General features: G+C 37.7%; 5 protein-coding genes across 5 annotated transcripts; all 5 read right to left on the reverse strand.

Moving 5' to 3' along the window:
• Window positions 1-33: 33 nt before the first annotated feature.
• Window positions 34-1,170, reverse strand: LOC105958726 (uncharacterized). The gene is made up of 3 exons (XM_088813990.1): window positions 658-1,170; window positions 478-581; window positions 34-346 (listed from the first exon to the last, which is right to left on the reverse strand). Exons 1-3 carry the CDS (start codon window positions 1,073-1,075, stop codon window positions 182-184), a joined length of 687 nt encoding a protein of 228 aa, XP_088670116.1. The 5' UTR covers window positions 1,076-1,170; the 3' UTR covers window positions 34-181.
• Window positions 1,171-1,705: 535 nt separating this feature from the next.
• LOC105959145 (elongation factor 1-alpha) lies at window positions 1,706-4,602 on the reverse strand. The gene is made up of 4 exons (XM_012983188.2): window positions 4,420-4,602; window positions 3,442-3,920; window positions 2,541-3,071; window positions 1,706-2,452 (listed from the first exon to the last, which is right to left on the reverse strand). The coding sequence occupies exons 2-4, from the start codon at window positions 3,901-3,903 to the stop codon at window positions 2,096-2,098; spliced, it is 1,350 nt and encodes a 449-aa protein (XP_012838642.2). The 5' UTR covers window positions 3,904-3,920; window positions 4,420-4,602; the 3' UTR covers window positions 1,706-2,095.
• A 587-nt stretch (window positions 4,603-5,189) lies between these two features.
• LOC105959146 (RmlC-like cupins superfamily protein) lies at window positions 5,190-7,221 on the reverse strand. The gene is made up of 5 exons (XM_012983189.2): window positions 6,833-7,221; window positions 6,577-6,758; window positions 6,402-6,482; window positions 5,902-6,309; window positions 5,190-5,824 (listed from the first exon to the last, which is right to left on the reverse strand). Exons 1-5 carry the CDS (start codon window positions 7,155-7,157, stop codon window positions 5,357-5,359), a joined length of 1,464 nt encoding a protein of 487 aa, XP_012838643.2. The 5' UTR covers window positions 7,158-7,221; the 3' UTR covers window positions 5,190-5,356.
• A 901-nt stretch (window positions 7,222-8,122) lies between these two features.
• Window positions 8,123-11,098, reverse strand: LOC105959147 (uncharacterized). Its single transcript, XM_012983191.2, has 6 exons — window positions 10,180-11,098; window positions 9,646-9,834; window positions 9,312-9,551; window positions 9,002-9,219; window positions 8,657-8,914; window positions 8,123-8,570 (listed from the first exon to the last, which is right to left on the reverse strand). Exons 1-6 carry the CDS (start codon window positions 10,565-10,567, stop codon window positions 8,289-8,291), a joined length of 1,575 nt encoding a protein of 524 aa, XP_012838645.2. The 5' UTR covers window positions 10,568-11,098; the 3' UTR covers window positions 8,123-8,288.
• A 1,805-nt stretch (window positions 11,099-12,903) lies between these two features.
• Window positions 12,904-17,145, reverse strand: LOC105959148 (ATP synthase subunit d, mitochondrial). Its single transcript, XM_012983192.2, has 5 exons — window positions 16,844-17,145; window positions 14,826-14,907; window positions 14,031-14,095; window positions 13,410-13,496; window positions 12,904-13,287 (listed from the first exon to the last, which is right to left on the reverse strand). The coding sequence occupies exons 1-5, from the start codon at window positions 17,012-17,014 to the stop codon at window positions 13,186-13,188; spliced, it is 507 nt and encodes a 168-aa protein (XP_012838646.2). The 5' UTR covers window positions 17,015-17,145; the 3' UTR covers window positions 12,904-13,185.
• Window positions 17,146-17,957: the final 812 nt, after the last annotated feature.

Consider the following 17,957-nt stretch of genomic DNA (forward strand, 5'->3'; position numbering starts at 1 on the left):
TACTAACCAAGACAACATGAAGAAAAAAAAAAAAAAAAAAACTAGAGCTTATATATAATAAAATCAATCACTAATAAATTAAATATATAGAAAAACATCAATAAACAGTATTGAACCTAACGATCTATTAAAATTTTAAATGTAAAAAAATATTGCCCAAAAAGCCTAAAGAAGACAATTTCTATGACAAAGTGTTCAAATCAAAATCATATACTTTGTCGCTACACGGCATCGTTTCGCCCACGTACTTGTTCAAACACTCCTTTGATTCCGCACAATTTTTGAACCATAAAACGCCTTTGTAAACTTCGCTTTCCTCACCGCGGATAACATCAACCCCGAGAAGCTTAAAACACCACAAAAAGTCAAAAAAACACTTATAATTAAGTAAAACATACCAAATAATAATTTTCACTAATACAAAATTATTAGTTTCAAAAAACAAAAAAAAAAAAAGATATTAATTTGGAAAATTACCTCACTACGAACCCTATAGAAGCACTTATAGAACAAGTAGCTTTCATTCATCCAGGGCAATAAGCCATTAATCCCAACACAACAAACGTTTTCTTTGAACGCATCTGCAACACCACAATCCACAAGTTTATAGATAATTAATTAAGATATTAATTGATTAACTGCTAATTAATTAATTACCTAAACATTTTAACCAGTAGGGAGCTGGCCTGAATAACTCCACTTTATACCCACTTTTGAGTTTCTCCCATACTTTAGCCTCGTAGTAAGCCGGCTCGCCGGAGGAATCCGCCACCTCCATGGTTATGTAGTACATGGCGCACACCGTCGGTTGCCAGTTGAGATTCATTATCCCGTGGAATTCCAGCAAATCCTTTTCCCCTGCTGCAGTCTTGTTGTGCTCGTCCACCGCAAATCTGGCGGCGCGCTCCGCCCTCTCGCGGTGGTCGTCGCCGGAGTGATCTCCGGCGACCGGCCTGACGCCCGCCAGCGACGCGGAACCGTCTTCGGACGGAGTTATGTAGAATCCCTGGCTGTTGTTCATGTCATCCATGTATAGAGAGTATAATTGGTGATCGAAAGGTAAGAGGCTATCCATTGTTGAAAGAAGGATGAGTTTCTGAGAACAAAAGGCTATTGTGAACTTTCTGAGTTATCAAGGGAGATGTATATATAATTATATATATATATATATATATATTGCTTCTTGTTGTCGAAGAAAGAATTCTTGAGAAAGGTTAATAATAATCCCTTGTTATAGTAGGAAAAGGAGGGAAGGAGGTGGGGTGGGGTTGGAAACTAGTTTGAATCAGGCTAGGTTTGTACTAGGAAACCTTTTTTTTAGCCCAAGGAAACCTTTTTATTGATACTTTTATTATTAATCTATTTATTTGTCACAACATATTATTTAAAAAACACATCAAGAACAAATTAATTGCGTTTTCATAACTATAATAAATCCATGATGGTATCATAATCAGTTGCTCTTTAATTCATTATATGAACAATACACAAAATTAAATGTTACATCTGATTATTTACATTCGGTAGATATAAACTGTAGATCTACATATAATCACATACACACTGTTATGTATGTATGCTTAGTGGGTAGTTAATCAAATACACAATTTAAATTAAAATGCACACGTTGTAAATAACCATGTGTAGCATCTAACACCCATGAACAATAGTATAAAATAATTCTAAAGTTCTGAGAGTACCGAAATATCAAGAATCAAAGATCTGTAATTCAAGAACTAAATTTGATTTTACTACATAGACGTGTTTGGGACATGGGTGTGTTAAGATTGGGCAACTATGTAGTGAAAAAAAGAAAAGAAAAGGAAAATCGACTCGAAAGCCAACAAAGCCTAAGATGCATTGGGTGTTCAATTACAATTTTACCCTCAACGACAAATCGAGTTTAAGCTACCATACAAAAAAACCAGAAATCAACTGACTGTACTCAGTTCCTCCGCCACCGCCTATCCAGCACCCAATGCTGACAACAACTACCCAACATATAACGCAAGAATTTACATCAAACGAAACAATCTAACGAACATAAGGAAGCAGCAGAACATAGTTTCTACACAATGAACCAGCAGCACAGTTCTCACTTGGCACCTTTCTTGGCTGCCGCCTTGGTCACCTTAGCACCGGTCGGGTCCTTCTTCTCCACGCTCTTGATAACACCAACAGCCACCGTCTGCCTCATATCTCTAACCGCAAACCGACCAAGCGGCGGGTACTCTGAGAAAGTCTCCACCACCATCGGCTTCGTCGGAAACATCTTCACAAAACCCGCGTCACCGTTCTTTAAAAACTTCGGCTCCCTCTCAATCTCCTTACCAGACCGTCTATCAATCTTGGTCACAAGCTCCGCAAATCTCACCGCGATGTGACACGTGTGGCAATCAAGAACCGGTGCGTACCCACTCCCTATTTGACCAGGGTGGTTCATTATAATCACCTGACAGAGAATTTAGGAATTAGTAACCGTCCTTTAAAAAATTAAAATAATAAAAAATCTGACCAGGGTGGTTCATATTAATAATCACCTGCGAAGTAAAATGTGCAGCTTCTCTAGCCGGATCATCTTTCGAATTCGAAGCAACGAAGCCACGTTTTAAATCTTTAACCGCAACGTTTTTCACGTTGAAACCTACGTTGTCACCCGGTAGAGCTTCGGGCATTGACTCGTGGTGCATTTCTACAGATTTGACTTCGGTGGTCAAACCGGTGGGCCCGAATGTGACGAGCATGCCGGGCTTTAGGACACCTGTCTCCACACGGCCGACGGGGACTGTGCCGATGCCGCCGATTTTGTAGACGTCTTGGAGCGGGAGACGGAGGGGCTTGTCTGTGGGCCTCTTGGGCTCGGAAATCATGTCGAGGGCGTCTAGGAGTGTGGGCCCCTTGTACCAGTCGAGGTTTGTGGAGCGCTCAATCATGTTGTCTCCCTCGAAACCGGAGATGGGTACGAAGGGGATTTTGTCGGGGTTGTAACCGACTTTCTTGAGGTAGGAGGAGACTTCCTTCACGATTTCTTCGTACCTTGCCTTGGAGTATTTCGGAGTAGTGGCGTCCATCTGTATATATATCATTGACAACACAATGTTAAATATTTAACACAAGATAATTGAAAAACAAAAAAACTAAGAAAAATTACGCGTCTTGGTTGGAGATAAACACTAGACATTGTCGACATACTTTTTATTGCCAGGATGGTAATATGGTAAGTACCCAATTTAACAATTAAAGTTCGACATCTTCTAAACTCAAATCTATGACTAACATACGATGAATTGAATGCATTATGATTCAAAAGATTCAAAACGGGATTCAAAAGATCCAATACCGATTTCTCAAGTTAAGCTCTGTTTAAAGATTTGTACAAGAAGAATGCTATAAATAGAATCCTAAGAGAACATAACAAAAAAGGAAAAAAGAAAGTCGAACCTTGTTGCAGCAGCAGATCATTTGTTTCACACCAAGAGTGAAAGCGAGCAACGCATGCTCGCGTGTCTGACCATCTTTGGAAATACCAGCTTCAAAACCACCGGTAGTGGAGTCAATGATTAGGACAGCACAATCAGCCTGTGAGGTACCTGTGATCATGTTCTTGATGAAGTCACGGTGACCTGGCGCATCGATGACAGTGCAGTAGTACTTTGTGGTCTCGAATTTCCACAATGCTATATCAATGGTGATACCACGCTCTCGCTCTGCCTTTAGCTTGTCTAGCACCCACGCATACTTGAACGATCTTTTGTTCATCTCTGCTGCTTCTTTCTCGAACCTTTCGATCACACGCTTATCAATGCCGCCAAGCTTGTAGATCAAATGGCCGGTGGTGGTTGACTTTCCCGAGTCAACGTGGCCGATGACCACAATGTTGATGTGGACCTTTTCTTTGCCCATGGTGAATGCTTAACGAACTGTTAAAATCAGAATAATTTCGTTCAATTCAGAAGAAAGCAATAAGTAAATTCTGATTAATTTCATCGGAGTTATTTGATTCAATTACGACGAAAGTAGTAACGAAATTCTGCACACAGACACCATCAGACCATCGAATCACGAAAATGCAGACCAAGCTACTACAACAACTCCATCAACAATGATAAATTCACATACACAGAGTATAATCAACACAATATTTAGAATATATTATTCTTTTTGAAGTAAACATAAAATTAATCCTGCAAAAAAACCATCATCTAAAATCGGCTATATGGATCACCATAGCTAAAATCCATTCGGAAGAAACGGCAATCACACACGCACACACACACACACTTAGGTGAGCAATAAAATGAAACCGCAGCTTTTCCAATCTAGGGATTCAATCTAACGAATAAATGAATTATTTAGCAAAATTAAACACAAATGAAAGGAAATTTGCAGGATTAAACAAGTAACAGAAATTAAATTTACCTCGGGATACAGTTACGAAAGAAATGGTCGGATTAAAACCCTAGCCGCGGATGGTAAACAAGAGAAGCTTAACAAGAAACAATAATGGGGTTTGAAAGACTATATAGAGTTGCTAGGGCTGGTGTTATGTGGGAGACTGAAAAACTTGTGCGAAATATTAATTTACTGGAGTACCCTCCAACTAGTCCATAATTGCAGTTTAGTCCTTGAATATTAATGCTTAATGCTGCTATCATCACAAGTTAAAAAAAAATGATTAATGCACGTGTATGGAGCAGAACTAAATTATATTTGAGCTTGAGTTTATTAATATTGTACCTATTCAGTACTCAATATATGGTGTTACTAAGTTACAACTTTGACCTTAATCGTACACAATATGTGTAAGTGCATCGAAAAAAACCTACATTCTCGTAACAAACCACACTAAACTAACTATATTTGACAAGTTTGACTTAAAGACTGTTAGCAAAGAGATTCGAAACTGGATCAATGAACCCAACGACCGTTAGTATAGAGTTTCGAAGCAGGATCAATTGGATAAAATGATCAAATTCACTCACTTACTTGCCCCAACTGACACGCCATCGATGCCATCAAAAGATAACTTATCACATGTATAGTACGATTTAGGGGGATTAAAATTGAAATGAAGTTTCCCGATTTCTATCATTCAATTCGAATTTTGTTAGGTAAATATACTTATCTTGAATTGAATTTCGATCGTAATTGGAATATATATAAAATTTTAATTATCACATTTTCCAGTATAAGAAAAGGGAACCAGTCCAGCTTTATTCACAACTTCCGAAAGGTGCAAAACGACGACGTAACAAAAAGACAAAACAACACAAATTGACAGAAAGAAACACCAATTCGAAAATGGAGAAAAACACCATCAAACACCACCAGACCAAGGCGGCGGCACCCCCCTTCCCTAATCAAACCCCATCACCACATCACTACCAAAATCCCTAATCACCTTCTCCACCTCACTCCCGCCGACCTTCGCCGCCGCATCCGGCGGAGAAACGGTGGCGGACGGCAGAATCGTGGTCTCCCGCTGCGCATCGATGATCTCGTTCAGCCTCTCCTCAGTCAGCCCGAACGCAGCCGCGAATTCGGGGCCCCGCATTGTCTGGAGCAGCGAGTTCGCCCCGACCAGGAACTGCGGCCGGTTGTCTCGGGCCGAGGTGGTGAACCCGAAGAACTCAAACGGGCCGGTACGCGACGCGATCTGGCAGAAGGGGAAGTATCGCGGTATCCAGAACACGTCACCCTCCGTCACTTTAGCGTTCATCGCTAAGCTCCCGTTTGGATACACGATTTGAATTGTCCCGGCGCCGCTCAATACTATTCCGTACTCGGTTGCTCTTGGATTGATATGTGGCGCCATCATAGAACCCTAAAAATTAAATCAAAATTGTCAATTGATCTAAACATACAACCTTCAATAAAATGAAATGAAATTGAATTAGTTACCGCGGTGAGATTAACAAGGTAGACGCCGAAATCGTCGTGCTTAAGGGGGGAGTAATCACCCTCATCCAAAGCAAGGCTCCAACCGTAGTCGTTTTTGAAATCGGGCTTCCGATCGTATATATTGTAAGCATCGGGCCCTTTACCGGTTGCACGAGTTTTTCCCCTTTTGTCCCCTCTTCTCCCAAAGAGAGACACAAAAAGATTCCTAAAAGACCAAGTTGATTTATCCTCCTCTTGTTCGAGATCTTCGCGTCGGATTCGGACAATTCTCCTCATGTGGGCCACCTTTTGATTCCGGTCCATGTCTAGGAATTTGGACCACGAGCTAGGTGCGTGGGAGCTCGTTAAGAACACGATCGGGCCGCTTTGTTGGGTAGTTAACATCTCACTCAATTCTGTTTCCGAAACCTATCGAAAGTCGCCGGCCATCTCCCAAATTAATCTTGGAATAAAATATAATTAACACAAGGAAAAATTCGTGATGAAATGTATCGACTTACATTGAATGCAGTAGACAATGTCAATTGATCGAATCCCGAAAGCACCGATGATGGGTACGTTCCACCAGCAATGTAGAAAGACTGCCAACACATTACATACAAATTCATTTTTCCCAATATGAGAGAGAGAGAGAGAGAGAGAGAGAGAGAGAGAGAGAGAGATTATAATAATTACCTGGAATGAGCTCCACCCTAAGCTCTCAGAAGTATCAATGCTGCAGATAACATGAAGCCTCTGCCCCTCGGCGGTGTTGATCAAGTAAAAAGCCGAACCGGCGCCGATTCGGTAAATATCTCCCATCTTCAAATCCCTCTCCACCAGTTCATCTTTATATATATAACCAACTCTTGCCTCCCCTGCATTTAACAAATCCAAATCTTCACATCACATCCAGAAAAAAAAAGGGACGAAAATGCAAGTAAATAAGTACCTCTGCGAACGAAGAGAATAAGGCTGGAATCAAGGTACTGAGGGATGAAAAGACTTTTGGGCTCCATAGTAATAAACCCAATATGCATGGGGCTTTTTGCAAATCTGCCACCAAAGCCTCTCACCACTCTCATATCACCCGCATCGGTTTTCACCACGTGCTTTGAATCCTGCAGCAAGAACGACTCCTGCCCTTCTCTCCGCCCCGTGCCGCCTTCTTCGCCGCCTTCCCACCTTGTTCCTTCGTCTTCGTAGCCGGCCACGGCCACCACCAGCGCCGCCACTAGCGCCGCCGCCAGGAGAATTGCCCTTCTCTTTCCCATCATTAATTTTGATGTTTTTTTTTTCAGTAGCTGAAAAAGGTTGTGGTTTTTCTTGTAAGAAGGTTTTGGAGGTTGGGGTTCATGAGTTGTTTATGTAGAGGGGAAGGAGGAGACACGTGTATGTCATGCATGAATTGTTGGCCTTGCTGGCGGTTTCTAGTATAGACAGAGTTGTGCCTTGGGACAAGGTCAAAGTATTGTACCATGAAATTCTACATTTTATATTTTTAATAAGTACGTAGTTGTGCAAAAGTGTTAAATGATGCTAAATCTTTTTGTAAATGACATAAAACTTGGCTAATTAAATATAAATATTATTTACTATTATGAGCTAGTTGAATTACGTAACTTGTATTCTATATATACAGTGGCGGAGTCGACATAAAGTCAGTGTAGCCATGGTTCCTACCAACAATTCTCATTCTCATGTATTCACAAAAGTTTTAATGCATTCAATCCAGCAAATTTAATATTATGGTTCCACTAATGCTTATATACGTGATGAGGAACGCTAATTAGAAGAGTTAGATATCTAACATGTACTAATAGATAGATGTATAGGTTCAAATTTTAGTCCTAATTGAATCATATTTTGAAAAATATCCAAGAAGAAGTTGATAGCTATTAAATTGTTACTAGCTGAAATGACTGATGCATAAGGAAGTTAGATGTTATACTTAGTTATTTACGTCCAGTAATTTCAATCGTAAATTTGATTAAATAACCACCCATTAGTCAAACAACCCCACAAATAAGTGTATAATTATAAGTAGATCTACGGTTGAAAATTCACCTTATATTATTTAATTAGGTGTAGCATTTTCAACCACCTTATATTATTTAATTAGGTGTAGCATCCGATTACTACCGATAAATAGAATAAAATAAAATAAAAAATAAAACCAACATGGCATGATTCTTGATCCTTGCCATTTGATTCCAGATAGTAAGAACTTACCTTGTAAGACTATTCAAAAGAATTTTTCATTTCATGAATATGCTGCTGCTGAGTATATGTCTGTATATATATATCCTATATAAATTCATTTTTCATAAATCATATCATCATTGACCCTATGCTCTTCTTTAATATTATAACACCCCATAAATTTCTTTTCTCCTTCCCATTTAATTTTATGAATCTATCATATTATCTTTGTCTATAGCTATACCACCGAAAATAGCTTCAGTGTTTTCTTCCCCATCACCTTCAATGGCAGTTCGATAATCCTCCTTCAGAGCAAGAGGGCCCTGTGGATTTCCGTAAACCACATTGAAAATCTGCCTATGACACTCTTCACACAAGTAAAAGTACGAGAAATGCCCCTCGTACGGTAGCTTATGCAGCATCGAATCCGGTACCACACGGTTAACAAACTCGCTCATTGATGGCGGAACCACATTATCCTCAGCACCCTATTAAAAAAAAGACAAAAATGCCCTCGCTGATGTGCGTAGAGTGAAAAGGACGACAAGGACTGTATAGACAATTCATCACTGACCTGCCATATATGTATTGGGCCGAGGAATCCACTCAAACTTTTTTCTGAAGGTCTGTACAATGATTTGAGCCAAGCAAGAATGCCTTTGCTCTTGCGTTTGTTGTTCTGTAAATTGAGATCAGAAATGGCGAAACCCCAATTCGAAACCTGTAAAACAGCTTCCTCAACGAATGGTTTCGGATTCGCCTGTCGAACAGATTCTTCGACATTCCTCTGCCAAAACTCTTCGAAAACTCTGCCCTCTATCACAGCTCTATCCTAGAATATATAAATTCGTAGTTTTCAATGAGAAGTTCAACACAGTCAATATTCTTTCTACGAGAATGTATAATATGATCAACTCACCCTCTTTCCGACTGAAATCGAAAGCCACTTTTCTATCTGACCATGGTTACCAGAGAGGAAACTTCTTCGGTAGTAATACGGAAGTAGTTTAGGAAATTTCCGAGCTAAGAAGTACATCAGTTTTTTCTTTACTGTCCATTTCCCCCAGATTCTTCGTCTCTCTTCCTTGTTCAGCCTCGGTTCGTATGGATTAACCATTGGAGCAACCATTATTGCACCTAAAGAAAGAATTTTCAGTTTATACACACACACACACACACACACACACACACACACACACACACACACACAAGACAGCTTAGTTTTTTACCTGCAAGCCTATCTGGAATGTAATTAAGGGCAGCAAAAGCATGCTTGCTTCCATCAGAATATCCCACTACCCAAAACTTGTCACTAACATTCAAAGCATACGACAAATGTAACATGTCCAAAGCCGACGACTCGAGGTTTCTATCTGGATGAGGATCGCTTTGTCCAAATCCAGGTAGATCATATGTCACTAGTCGAACACCAAACTCTTGTAATAACTCACCTTTCAGACCAGGGATTCCTAGTACGAAACAATGAAAATTATATTTTTCTAATCGGCAGTTTCTTGATTAGTTTGATATGAAAGTAAAGTTGTGTATAATAATAGAATATACCTGCAAGTCGAGATGAAAGAAACGAGTGGGGGAAGATCATTGAATATCTGGCTCGATTAGCAGGGACGCCTTGCTCTTGATAAGCTAAACGTCTTCCATCGGGAAGCAATACGAGACTAGCACTAGTGGGGTCCACCTTCATCTTTTTAACCAATGGAGTTGTAGTTTGAGTAATATTTACTATTAAAGCTGTACAATTTTTCGTTGCCAGTCAGAAAAAAAAAAAAATTGGCTAGGAATTATCGAAACATCAGGAACAAATGGTCGATTTAAAAAATCAAGAAAGACGAGCATTTCACGAAAACTTAGAAGAGAGATGTGCTACTGAATTCAACCTATAGAAACGGCTTTCATACGAGTTATGCGAAATATGGCAAAGATTTAGAAAACACTAGTAATTAATTAGTAATATAATTCAGTTTTTCAGACCAATTTCACATGTACAGTAGAACAAATTTTGAACAAAATGTTTATCTATGCAGATTCAGATTGGCCACAATTATGAACAAATTATGAAGAGGGCAAAGAAATGACCTGCAAAAGCAAAAACCCAGACGCAGGCGAAAACGGTCCAAACATGAACCGGATCGCGATCCTCAGGCAGATACTCATTCAGAAATCTCAATTTCCCCAAAATCTTCACGCAAGGGCCCTTGAACTTCCTCATAATTACAGAATCCTCCCTCAAAATACTCTGCTTCACTACATCCCTCACTCCCTTCCCAAACTCCACACTCATCTCCGCTGCCCCCTTGGCAAATTCCACCGCGTGAAACTTCCAATCCCCACCATTCCCCGCCGCCGCCGATCCTCCGCCGTGGGCGAAGGAACTGTAACTGTAGCCATTAGGTTTTCGAAGGTCCTCGTCGCGGAGACCCGTGAAATCACCCCTCCAGGCGGATGACTCGTTGACCTTAGACATCAACAAAGCAAAATGTTCACCACAACCAAAGATTTGTCCGACTATTCATACATGGAAACGAATATTATTATTTTTTTGCTTCTTCTGCACCATCGTTGTACGAAAATGACGGGGAAAGCTACAGATAGAGAAATGCCGTCTGCATATTAAATTAGTGAACAATGAGAGTGATACAGATTTAATTGAAAAAAATTGTTACTGTGATTATGAGCAAGTGCATGAGTGATGATGAGCTGTTCTAATTCGCCATTAATGGATGCGGGTGGGGTTTAGGAGGTGGAGGTGGGGGACCGGAGTGCAATTTTGTGGAGTTCGGGGGGTGGGTGAGAAAAGAGACGAAAACGGAAGTCTGGGTGAGTTGTGCCACGTCAGCAGGATCTGTCGTCGAGCGAGGTAAAGGAGTACTGACTACTGATGAGGCGCCGATAGTGGTGGTTGCGTCGTGGTGGGGCCCGCCCGGGGTTTGGTCGTGCACGGGGAATGTAACGGCCGTTAAACCTGCTACTCCCATGCTTCGTATTATCAACAAGCAAAATTCACGACACAATGCACGTTTGGAGTAAAAAATTTAAAAATACTTATCCCTCAATTATTTGTGTTCACAAAAATAATTATTATTTCGTAGGGTTTTTTTTTTTTTTTGTTATTGCTTTGGAACGGTTGAGGGAGTTGAGAAGAATTTAATTGTAATAATATTTGCAACAATTCTAGTTAATGTATGGGTTGATAAGTTGTCAATAATGTTTGTCCACAAAAGCAAATTTTATTAATTTTTTTTTTGGTGCAAATTTTATTATTACTGCATACCTAGAGGTGTACATTGAATAGGAATTAGTTCTTTTGGAAATAAAAAAAATATATTTTGTTTCGAAAGTAAAAAACTAGTTCCAATTTCATTTTAAAAAAAATCAAAAAATTATGAAATTGAGAATTTTGGAAATTAGAACGAAAAAACTTGTTCCAGAATCTGGGGAATACAATTTTTTTTTTTTTTTGCTCACCTTAAATATAAAATACATAATAATATATGTATTTTTATTATAATATTCAAAAAGAAAAAAAAAAAAGCGAAATTTTTGGAATTATTTTCGGAATTTCAATCAAAACCTCATATATATTCCAATTTCTGAAAAACCTCATAACCTCGGAGTTTGAGTTAAAAAATATTGTTCCAAAATCGAAATTGTCCAATTTCCACCACCGTGCATACTCGTCAAAATTTTAAAATTTATGTACGTAGTTAATTTTCGAATAGATGTATATATCGTGACTGTGAGCATGTGGTATATATATGTAGAGAAGAATTATGAGACTGGGGTCAAAATTAACTGCTCGACTTGACTGGTGTACCACAAGCATAACGAACCCCATAATTTCGAAATTATTATTTCACAAGTCAAATAAAAAAATTAAGCGACTGCGATTCTTGAGTGAAAAAGTCGTCTTCTTTTTTCTTTTTTCCCTTTTTTCAGAGAAAAAAGTTTAACAGTCTTTTCATTTATTGCTTCATCAAACTGTTTTTGTTTTGTCTTTTTTATATTAAACTACATGAGTGGTTGCAAAAGCATTTAGAACCCACAATAATTCTGAATTATACAGACAAATTGCAAATGTGCAATGAATTTAATCAAAGGTTGCTGTTTACTTTGACTTATGGTGATAAACTACATTAGGTATAAACCATGGCAAATTATGGCTATCTCTGGATTATGGTTAAATTACGAAATCCTCCTTCATGTTTGGGAAATTACAGTCACTCCTCAACAAAAAAACCCCTTTAGAGATAAATTTAGAGATGTTAAATCGGTAAAACCAAACCAAAATTTCAGTAAACTAACATTTCATTCTGTTGACCCGGTCAACAGAATATACGATTTGGTTCGGTAAATAACGAAATTACATAAATTTTATGTAAAAATATTTAAAAGAAGAGGGTGGTTGTAATTATCAAAACAAGAGGGGTTTTCTCGTAATTTGGTCATACTCAGGGGGTGGCCTTAATTTGCCCAATAAACTAAACGTTGTCAACGGAATTCGAACTCAGCTTAATTAACTTTACAGTCTCACTTACTCCGTTAAATAGGTCACCTGTACAAGCACCTGGTCTTTCAAGTGATTTTAGCAAAGTGAGAGAAGTGGTCCATTTGAATTTATAAGCATAAGCTTATACTATAAAAAGTAATATTACTGAGCATCTAATCAAAAGTTATTATTGAAGGCACATTTCAAGAAATGCTCTAACATGTCACACATCATAATGCAAAACAAGCAAGAGAGTGGTGCATGTCATGTGACTCGCATGTTTAAACTCGGAACATTACATGCTTACGAATATATTTGGATAGAAAGGGACACTTCTCCGAAATTTATGCAAATGTTTATGAAGTGAAGAATTTAACACGGAATTTACGCGATCCATAATCAACTCAAAGTTAAATGTCCAATGGAAGCTGCAAAGGCATCCAAAGGATTGTATTCTCCTTCACAATCTTCAGAATACCCATGAAATCAAATGGCAAAATAAAATAAAAATTGTTCCTCCCTTTATTTCTGATTGGATTTGAACCCAAAAGTTTGACCTGAAAGTTGTCCCAGGAACAGTCAAAGCAAAGGGAAAACTAATAGCCCCAGTAATCATTTCTAATTTCATCGTCAAACTTCTTCTTCAGCTCTGGATGCTTCGCAAAGTATTCATCAGCTGTCATGGTACTGAGCTTCTTCTGTTGCACCAAAAACAAGGTGTGAGAGTCCTTTCATGTGTGTGTGTGTGTGTGTGTGTGTGTGAGAGAGAGAGAGAGAGAGAGAGAGAGGGGGGGGGGGGGGGGGGGGGGGATTTCGTCACCTTCAACTCTTGAACGTCTGCGATTTCTTTTTCTAATCTCTCAGACTCTTTCAGTGACATCTGCTCAGCCTCTTTCAGCTCCACCAACTGCAACTCAATTGAATTTTGTTATAAGATTCATCCCCAACATTTTTAATTTGATATATCATGTGAATAAAGGAGAAATTGGAATAAGTTCCTCATTTTACCTACCCCATAATACATATAATCGTGAACAAGTTACATATTTCAAGTTTTATGCCAATCATGATCATTGTACGGGACGCATATACTACAATGTACTCGCCTCAGTATGCAAGCGCATCTAGTACTGCCTAACATAAGAACTTTCTTAAAGAATGTTATTTTAGCAAACTCTAAAAGGCAAAATTAATGAATAAATTATAGTATATTAGGTTCTAGAAGACGCAGATTCAAATAAATGGCTGCCCAATTCAACAACTCTTACGACTCTACATGAAATGATGTTTGGATTTAAGTTGATTCAAATACTTGTGTAGATATAATTCCGGCATATTCTCATATTAATCAATTGCCAAAGCTATGGTACCAACAATAAACTTTTTTTTTAATTTTGGAGGAAACAACAAACGTATTATGAATAAAGGCATATTATCTCACCAGGGCATCGAACTTAGGCTTGTACTGAGGAGTGACATTGTCAACATACTGTGGGATTTTAACTTCTGCACATAAATAAATAGATATATGAAATCAGATAATTGAACTCAAATTCAATGGATGTGAAAACACTAACAAGTCAAAATAGTACATGGGATCTTTGATAAAGAAAGCTATTTTCACTGTTTCAAATGACGGGAGATTTCAGTACAAAGGAATTTAGATATGACAAGAGCCCACTTTCACTATAACATACAATTGCAATGATGACATATTTAATCAATAAAAGACCACAATATCAATAGGAACTTTCAAAAGCTAATCATTTGGATGCTTACAGATGTTGGTCTAATTATTTCAGCACTTTCATGGTTTATACTTTCACATGGGATGCAACTAAAATTGGGCCATAACGGAGGGAAAGTGAAGCAAACACACACCACCGAGCCACTGGAGTAAAACTGGTGTCTAAAATAGAGCACCGCCACAACTTAAAGACCATTAACTTACTCCACTACTCGTTTTAATATAAGAAAATCTTTTGTACGTGTCTGTAATGCTGTTTTTTCTGTTTCCTGCTTCTGTACGACAGAAGGGTTTGGGTATTGTTTCTAACATTCAGTCATGGGAGAATCACATGAAGATTGTAGTCTTGAAGCAGTAGGAACCAAGTATCTATACCAATATAGGTAAAGTATTAATTGGGAAAAAGAAAAGATAAATAGAGCACAGGAAAAGACAGGACACATAAAAAAATAAAATATAATAATAACAATAATAATAATCGGCACGAACCATCATAAGCTTGCTTGTACATGTCAACTAATCGAGAGCCAATCCCCTTTCTGTAGTACTCCCAGTCTATGGGTTCTGGTTCCTGCATATTTACACAAAATAATTAGAAGCTCATATAATCTAGTTTTCACCTTTTCTTACAAGAAAAACCCACTGGCATTGCCAATAGGTAAGCCTGGATAACAACAAAGATTAACTATAGAGGAATACTTTAGAAATAGAAGGGCTAAAACATCCTCTGCCAAGCGCCCAATACACGCAGCAACCACAACATAAAATTTCCTCCCAAGTTTTTTGACTCCTAGGGAGTATTTGACTTTGGTTAAAATGAGAGTTATAGATTTAGAACGAAACAATTGCAGATAAGTTGTATGGGAGGAAATGCCCACCAGAGGCTGGAGCAAGAGACAATTGAGTTGCATTGCCCAAGATTTGGGAGCATGCTTGTTTATGTTTCCGGAGCTCATTTTACCATTTTCTACTATTTGATAATTGGAAAACATGCCGTCTTACTCACCCACTTTCAACGGAAAGTCGAAATTACAAATTATTACACTTTTCTAGATCAAAACCTACAAATGTAAACACCATCCTTGCGAAATTTAAGCAATGCCCTTCATAAGTTGAGGACTGGACAAGGCTCATTTCCTGTCAATCTAGTCGCAACGCCATTCATACCCTCAAATAGTAGAACATGTCTTCTCACACCCGTTCTACTTGTCAAGAAGAAGGAAGAAACCTCAGTTCAACCATCAAAACACTTCTCATTTCTACATATGTTCTCATAATTCGATTAGCCCCACATAACTAAATTCCCCACAGGCAATGATTGCACACAATAGGAAAGCAAGATAATTAGCTGACAGCTACTATAAAAAATGCAATGCATGAGCCTAAGTAGGAGAAAAGAAAAGTTTATTTGTCACTTCAAGTAAACAGGACATTTATCCACAGTTCAGGAATCATAAATTAATCTACAATTCCTGAATGAGTAAATATATAACTTAAGTAATGACCTATGCTCATTCCATGCATCTACATTGTGAGCCAAGTCCGACATTTTTTTCCTCTTGAAGGCCAATACATGACTGAGAACTCTGATTTAAAGTTTTTGAAATTTGTAAAAAATTGTAAAACTTGCGGTTTGAGTTTCACTCCATACATTAAATTGTTCCATTCTGTTTATTTTTCTATCTTCACCCATTGCTGATTTTCTAATTAAAATTCCAAATATGAATCTTTGGGCACTGTTTGATTTCTGATTTCCAGCACTCAAATTGCATTCACGAAAATCTTCACAGATTCTTTCAAGATCAATTTAAACTTCGACAGCTTCTGAGCGAAAGCTGAATAGACTATGAACTTAAAGGGTGCATTTGGATGGAAGGATTTGGAGGAGGGATTTCAAATCCATAATAACAAATCCCTTGAACTTGATTGGACTGAGGGATTTGGGGATGAATTTCAAATCCCCACCCATCCTTTTTAGTTGTTTTTGGAGCAATTGGGGTGGATTTCAAATGACTGCAAATTGGAGTCGTTTCAAATCCCTTCCCAAAATCAAATCCCTTCATCCAAACGCACTCAAAAGGTTAGCCCCTATTCTTCCCACGGTACCCGTCAGAACAACGTCCAATGTAAAACTTATACCTAGTACTCGATGACGGAAATGGACCTAGAAACTAATGTTTAAATGACGAATTACACAAGGAGTGTAACCAATCAACCTGATCGAAAAAAAAGGAAGAATCCTCAAACAAATCATGATTAATTCGTTTTTGAAACTCAACAAATAATATCGTCAGCTTACAATCATCTACACATAATTTAAACCCCCAAAATTAATAATAATCAGATCACTCTAAAACATGAAAAAAAAAAAAAAAACACAAAAGAAAAAATAGCTAGAAAATCAACAGATCTGGCCATCAGATCCACTCCAATCGAAAGGCAAACGAACAGTTAACCTATAAAAACAAGGAAATAAAAAAAGGGCGGAAATCAATAGAAAATGTAACCTGGCTGAATTTGGTCTGAAGCTGAGTATTGACCTCATCGAAGGCGCGGCGGAGGGTGGAAAACTCCTTGCGAGCCTCGTCGGAGACCATCAGCTTCGCCATACCATCCCAGTCAATGGTCCTTCCGGCCTTGAATGCCACGTCGACAACCTTCTTCCCCACTCCGCTCATCTTTTTGCTCTCTGCGACGGATAAAATGAACTGATCTGAAAAGTAGCGATTGGGAATTTGTGAGCAACAGCGCAATATGCTATCAGGCTGCGACGCCGAGGGTTGAGATTATTTGTTGCCGATTTCTTAGTAATATAATATATAAAAAAATGATTAATAAATTATTAATTATTAATTAATATTACGATTATCGAATAAAAATATATTATATTATTTTTGTTGGGGTTATTAGTAATTTTTTTTGCTCGAAAACTTGTATTAGTTTGATAATTGATTATTATATAATTAATTATCCTCAATTACTTTTTATTCTTGTATTAGTAATATTTTTATTTAGTGACAATTATTATTATTATTGATTTTATATTAACTAGTACTTCACCCGTGCGTTGCACGGATATCAGTTTCAAAATGAGAAAAATAATAACATTTAAACGATTATCTCTTTATAACAACACCAATTTAAGTAAAACAAAATGGAAGGAAATAAAAAAATTATCTCTTAATTCAGAGTTGTAATATTTGAAATTCAATTAAATATTACAAAGAAAAATACGCGAATGGCGCAAAGCACGATATGAAGATTAAGTGAAATAATTTAAAAATATGGTATAAATCTATTTCATTGAATGCAATCTACTACACCATGTGAATCCTCTACAAAATAACTAACTTAACAACAAACACAGTAGCATGGAGGTAACACAACAGATATTCAAATAACTTGCAAGTTTATCACTAACAACATTCAATTAGTGATGCACATTAATCAAACAACAACACAACTTATAAATATTGAAAAAGAGATAAAATGTATACGCCAATACCAATAATAATACCAATATTGATATCAATATTGATACTAATAATGATATTAATAATGATACTAATACTAATACTAATAGTAATACTAATACTAATACTAATACTAATACTAATACTA

Source organism: Erythranthe guttata, chromosome 14 (assembly GCF_056151865.1).
Source record: "Erythranthe guttata isolate IM_541 chromosome 14, IM_541, whole genome shotgun sequence".
Lineage (NCBI taxonomy): Eukaryota > Viridiplantae > Streptophyta > Magnoliopsida > Lamiales > Phrymaceae > Erythranthe > Erythranthe guttata.